Source organism: Rhagoletis pomonella, unplaced genomic scaffold (genome assembly GCF_013731165.1).
Source record: "Rhagoletis pomonella isolate Grant_MI unplaced genomic scaffold, Rhpom_1.0 Rhpom_scaffold_07639, whole genome shotgun sequence".
Taxonomy (NCBI): Eukaryota; Metazoa; Arthropoda; class Insecta; order Diptera; family Tephritidae; genus Rhagoletis; species Rhagoletis pomonella.
The window spans coordinates 1-7,088 of NW_023466168.1; the positions used below are offsets into that span (position 1 = coordinate 1).

General features: G+C 32.5%; 1 protein-coding gene across 1 annotated transcript; it reads left to right on the forward strand.

Moving 5' to 3' along the window:
- Positions 1–676: 676 nt before the first annotated feature.
- Positions 677–960, forward strand: LOC118755844 (thioredoxin-2-like; the record flags this gene model as incomplete). The annotated part of the gene is given in 1 exon segment (XM_036490652.1): positions 677–960. A coding segment is annotated over 1 exon segment (152 nt), but the record flags the coding sequence as incomplete, so codon positions are not given.
- Between the last annotated feature and the right edge of the window lie 6,128 nt (positions 961–7,088).

Genomic DNA, 7,088 nt, shown 5'->3' on the forward strand with positions numbered 1-7,088 from the left:
TGCTAGCACACACATTACACATTTTCTGGCCGGTCTTTCTCACTAATGCACTTCCGCGAATATTTGTGCAATAAAATATTGCTTAAGTGTTTATGGTTTAATACAATTGGGACGAGTTTTAGCACAAAATCATTAATTTTCAATTATGTCCTATTGAAATGACAGATAATTTTTATTTGCAACACAAAAAAGTAATTTGTTTACTTCTGATTTCAAAACGGCAAGCGCCTTACAATGTTTATTATGGATCGTAATATACAGAGCTTCATTGCAATACATGCGTTCGGCAAAAAAGCATCATACTTTAGTATGCCGGAACGATTACAATACTATGACTAGGCGGAGCGCCTAACCGGTTTTCAACATTTTAGGTTGACGTGGATGAATGTGAACACATGGCAATGGGGTACATCGTTTACAGCATGAAAATTTTCTAAAAATTCTGACAAAAAGTTGAAAATTTTAATGACTTTATTTTTGTGAACTTTGTATAAAGTGTGAAACTTTGATTCATATGGTTTATATTATAGAATGAACTAAGTATTTCATAAATAATGTAAATAATCTATCATGAAAAAAATTGTGAATATTATATTAGAACAAATTGTACACTTTCATTTTTAAGAAAATAGTCCCGATTTTTTATTAACATAAACTAACCGGCTCTAAACATTTTAGGTTGACGTGGATGAATGTGAAGACATAGCAATGGAGTACAACATTTCCAGCATGCCCACGTTTGTATTTATTAAAGACCGTAAACAAATAAATTCGTTTGCAGGCGCAAATGGTGAAAAGTTGGCGGATTTCATAGCAAAGAATGTATAAATGTAAATTATAAAAGTTGTATAATTTTTTACTTTTTCATAATTTTTCGTTACATAAACTTCTGTTTTGTATTATACTGATTGTAGCAAATATAAAATAAAAAATTATAAGGTATTTTGCATAATATGTATATATGTGCATATATTTTTTAACGACCCCTGATTGCGATTTAATCGTAATCGACAAAAGGTAAAATTTACAGAGAGGTTTTAATTCTTTCTTAAACAGTGCAAAAATTTATTTGGATTTAAATGGAAAACATTATTGAATGCTAGCTTTCTACTAGGACTATTTATTTTTTTCGCATATCCTATTGTTTAAAGGTAAAATTGCGCTTACGATATTTTTCCTGAACAAGCTGAGAGGTAAGTTATCAAAGAATTGGCTCTTGCGATAGTTTTTATGTTGTGTAATCTGGACATTTATAAAATCGCATTTTAAGGATTGTTTGAAAAAACGGAATTTTAAGTCAATTAAAAATATACACTGCCAATCAGCAGAATAAGCTCAACATATTTTTAACTTTACCTGTTTGGTACATCCACAAGTTGTTTCGTGGATGCAGTGTCAAAGCTCATTAAATTAAACAAATATCTAAACCGATCACATTGGCGCTATTATTTGGTATTTCTGGCATTTTTTTAGGAATGATAAAAAAAGTAAAATTTAATCCTTGACCAAAATAGGCTGAACCTATATTAGGGAGATTTTTGGCAAGTTTCGAAATCAGTTATTATATTCCTCGACTCGTTGTGTGTCTTAAACCTAGTTATTGGAGAAAAACATTGCCTAACGAAAACTTTTAATCCAGAGATTAAAATCAAAGACTGCAATTTTATAAAAAGAAAGTTAAAATGCAAAGTTATGATAATTGAAAGTGATAAAATCAGAATCCTATAAGCTATTTGAAAGGAAATAAACGGCAAAATGAAATAACTTAGAAAGTGTGAATCCATATGACCGTATAAGCTGGTGTTAAGATGGCCATTTCGAATTCAGTTGAAATTTTGTCTATACCAGTGCATACAATAGCAACATAAGCCCCGGTAAAAGTCTGTTATTCATCTTTCTGATATGCTTTTAAATCTTAGAACCTATTGGCAAAGCAAGTTTCAAAAAGACCCCACTAGACTTAGCGATTGCGATGCAATTGCATAATGGCAGATGGCACTTAATATGGGAGAGAAGCTGATTTTGAAGCATTCAGTTGTAGCAAGAGCCGATGGAACTTTGGTTAAACCACAGTTCAAACCAGGGCTGCACATTAACGTTAATTTTTATCAATAAACGAAATTACAAAATCGTTTTTGTTTTTTACATCGATAATGTTAACATTATGTGTTTATCAAAAAAAAAAAAAATCGTTTTGTTCATTATCAGAAAAATATGTTAACAAGAATTTAGTTTCGTTGATTATCAAAAAAAATATCAAAAACCAAAAACCAAAACCAAACCAACCAACCAAAAAATTTAATAAACAGACAAATTTTATTATTTGAAGCAATTGCGGGATCAATGGGTCGTAGAAAAGTAGTAGTAGCGTCAATTGTAGTTATAAGATGTGCCGCGCATACCATCCAGAGGGTCAATTCTCGTTGTGCGTTATTGCCTTTTTTTCGGTGTTAATTTTATACTTTTCACTTCACGATAACGCAGAACGGCAACAATATCATTAGCTGTTTGCTTCAGAAAAAAATAGAATGTGCCGAACTGAACGGCGAACCGTACAGCCGTACTTCAGCATCCTCATCGGCAAAAATGTTTTGAAAGCAAATAAAAAATTGTCCGGACAAGAACGTTGAACCCGCCTTTGTTTCATGTATGGAACCCATAAAACAATTTAAGGCGAACCGGAGACATGACATACTTTTTTACGAAATCCGTTCGACTTGTATATATACATAAGTGTATATATGTATGCTGTGGCATACTAATATAACTACGCATACATATGTGTAAGCATATGTACAAATACTATATGTAAGTGTAAAAATTATCTGTTATTTTTAATTTTTGTAAAAAATGACTGCGACTGCAATATGAATGAATTTCAATTCCATAGTTTTACGTTTATTAAGTTTGTAATTAGCTTTTCAAACTCATATAAAATAAAGACATTTATATTTCTTTGCTTAAAACACACAAATTTACTTGCATTTAGAGTATTCGCACTAAAGCAAGACTATAAAACTAGTTTGTTAGCATATTTTAATTAATGGTAATAATATCCCGGAATATCTCGGGATCCCGGAATTACCAATTTAAGATCCCGAAATCCCGGGATGGTCCGGGATCAGATGCCATAATACCCACACATTTCGCTACACAACTCTCATTACAAGATGCAAATCTATTGCATACAATTTTCTTTTTAAATAATGAAACAAAATAACTATATTTAATAATAATAATAATAGATTGGCGCTTACACACGTGTTAGTGTTTGGCCGAGCTTCTCCTCCGATTTGTGCTGTGCGCCTTGATTTTGTCACACAAAGCGGAGGGACCTACAGTTTTACGCCGACTCCGAATGGCGATTGTATTTTTATGAGAAGCTGTTTTTCATGGCAGAAATACACTCGGAGGTTTGCCATTGCTTGCCGACGGACGACCGCTGTTAAGAAAAAACCTTTTTTTCTATATTTTTTGCGATGTTGCTTTGACCAGGTATTGAACCCAGGCGTTGCGGAGTGGAAGCGCGCACTGCTTACCACTACACCACAGCGGCCGACAACTATATTTACTTTTTGATAATCAACGAAACGAAATTTTTTTTGTTAACATTTTTTGATAACTAACGGAACTATTTTTCTTTTCATATTTTGTTCATTGATAATAAGCAAATGAAATTTTTTGATAAGTGGTTTTGTTATAAATAACGAAACGAAGTTTTTTTGTTTATATAGATATGCAGCCCTGGTTCAAACTGCTATTTACAATAAACTTTTTTACACCCAGTGGCTTTCGACAAAGAACGTAGATAACATGAAGGGACAACTCGTTATAATTGTAGCGAAAGTGAGTAAGAGGGGCGTGCCTTCTCTTTTCATCCAATTAAAAAACGTACTAGAGCAAAAGAGAAGACACCACCTTTTACTTTCGCTACAATTATAACGAGTTGTCCCTTCTTGTTATCTACGTTCTTTGCTTACGATAAAATTATAGGAACGCAAAAGTGTAAACAAAGCAAACAATAAAACTCATTTCGCTGTTTTCCGTAACGGTACCCTACAAGAATTGTGTGATGGAAACTAACACATTCTCATTTATCTTACTAACACATATGAAAATTTTGCGATGGTTAAAAAGAGACCATAAAATAAGGCCAGAAGTTGGAGGAAGACGAAAGAATTTGTACACAAATGTTTTCATCAGATTTTTCACACTGCCCTTTAGAATTTGATAGAAACTTGTAGGTAGCCAGTGACAGAAATCTCTATCAGTCTTGCCATTCAAATGATTTGTCAAATGATAGTCACTGTTCTTGCAGGGTAAATATTCAAAGTGCCAGACTTTGTAGGACGTTGTAACTAGTATTTGTCATGATAAAAATATAGTAAGGTAGAACCGCTGAGAGTTACTTTTAAAATTCTTGACGTTTCCAAACATTTTAATTTTTAAATTTACTCACAAACTCACACACACATTTTCAATCTCAAGCAACAATAATTTCGAATAAATAAATTTTTTATTTTCAATTTATATGATTTTAAAATGCTGGCAAACTTCAAAAAAAAAAAATCATGGCCGACAAATTGAGAGAACGGTTCTACCTTGCTATGTTTTTATCATGGTATTTGTAACCTATTTGCAACAAAAAAAGGTTTTCGATAATTGTTTCGATTACGATAAAACCGCAATAAGGGGTTGATATGGTTTTGTCCTCATCTATCAATAACGATACAAACTAATAGTTGGCATCATGGCCTACTAAAAAAATTAGACATTAATGCTTATCTAGAAGTCAATCCCTTTCATTTGACATCTCATTTTTTATAATCGAACAAACGGCGGATCTTCTACCTTTTTAGGCAGGCAGCGCACTATGGGAAATTTGAGCCTATTTTGTGGCCAAAAGTCAATTTCTTCACTTGCTTGAAATTAATTTTGTTTTGTCTTATCTTACAGAGAATACTTCAGAGTAAAAATCTGTATACTCTCTTTTTCGATAAATTGACTTACCGTTGATTTGGTAACCCTCAAACATAGTTTCGAAATTTTCTGTAAACGAAAAATATGTAGTTTGATTTTGTGCCACTTCAAATGCGTGTATCTCCTAATCTATTTGCTGTTTTTCAAAAGTGAAAAGTGGGAAGAAAGAGTGACGGTTAGCAGAATATTTACCAATTAAAACTTGTATTATAGTTTAAAGGTTGTGCCAAAGAAACGTCCGCATTTAAGTGACTTTAAAGTGAAATTTTACAATTAAAAAAAAGTTTATTTAATGTTTTAAAAAAATATTTAAAAACGTTTAAAAAAACTCATCATAAATCGGTAGAATAGTCCCTGATCTCTTATTTCCCCATAGTCTTATAATGCGATTTTGTGCGATATTAAAGAAATTATAATTTTTCTTAGGTAACTACTTGGTACAAAATCATGAGTTTTATGAAATAATTCACGGTGTTATAATTTAAAAGTTGGAAAAAACCTGTCAGATAATAAAGAGAAAGTTTTGAATTTAAGGTCAGTGGAGGATTCGAGTCGATATTTAAAATAGAACGTACGAGGCATCTGTTTATTGGGTTGGGGTCCACTGGACCCCGTGTGACCATTACGCCATTTTTTGGAGGTGTGACCATTACGGGTTAATTTTTGTGCGGCAAGGCCACTACTTCTAGTCCTACTACTGGACCAAGTTTTAAATTGATATCTCAACTTTTAGAATTTTGGCCACAAAATAGGGTCAAATTTCCTATAGTGCAGCGGTGTCACTAAAAAATTTTTTCCCCTACCAATTTTATTCCCAAATCCGACCAAAATCGTTTACAACCTACCAAATTAATTTCAATTACAAAAAAGCATTCTGAAAGCATACAATTCATTTATTTAAGATTAAATGTTTCGAATACAAAACATTTACATACATATGTGCTTTGTACATTTTAAAACAAACAAGAAATAAATAAATGCAGGTACAGTCTTAGGCACAGAGATGAGATCATTTAACATTTTTTGGTTGTATGAATTTTATACATATGTACATGTTATGTACCAATAAGATTAATTTCTTAAAAGTAAATTTAAATCCATTAATTACACATGCAAATCTTCAGCAGCTGACCACACATAGTGCGAGTCATTTTTGCCCTGCAGGGAAAGCTACTAGTTGTGAACTAGAATTCTACCAGTTTGCGTTTCACCCCAACTAGTTCGCGTTCTATACTTTTTCAATGTTAGCGACTGGTATTTTTAACATTGCGATGTCCTACGAGATGTCAATTGTCAGGCTATGCATCAGCATCTACTAGTAGAAATAATAGTAGCATCATACCAGTTGATGAGATAGTCTGCCAATTCATCCCCTATGAAAAGCATTAGTATGCCTTTTTGCTCGCGGCGCTCCAACAGTCGCAATGGCCGACAGAGCAAAGCACTCGCGTGGTATGCCTGGGGTACCAGGTTCAAGCCCGGGCGCAGGGAATTTTTTATTAATTTTATTTTTTTTTTATATATGTTTTATTAATATTTTTTATTTAGAGTTTTTTGTTATTCTTAAATTTAATTAAAAAAAATTTTTTTTTTAATAAATTTTTTTGTGGCATAAGTATTTCTTCCCATATATTTGTTTCTGTTTTTTTTTTGTAATGTAACTAGATTTTTAAGTTTGTTATTTATATTTAAATTGAAATAATTATTCCTACTTACATTGATCTAACTTTAAAAATCTTAACCACCTCCAAGCGGCCTCGAAACAGCGATCCCAGAACCAGAACCAGTAGTCTTCACGTGACGCCACAGCCGACATTTGTAAGAAAAGCATGTAATTGCGTTTTATTTTAGGTTTTGGCAATTCAAAGGCAGATGTCGCTGAACGCTTAAGTTTATAGTGAATAGAAACGCGTTGTGTGTATCTTACTCACTAAACCTTTATTCTCTTCCAAGAAGATTCTAGAAACACAACAAACTATACATACTAAAATAATTCGTATGTCTCAAAAGCAAAACACGTTAATAACCTAAAGTAATTTAATCAGCTGTCACTTCTTTCGAATATCCCTCAACACCCATGGTTGCATTTGAGGATATTTTCCTTGTCA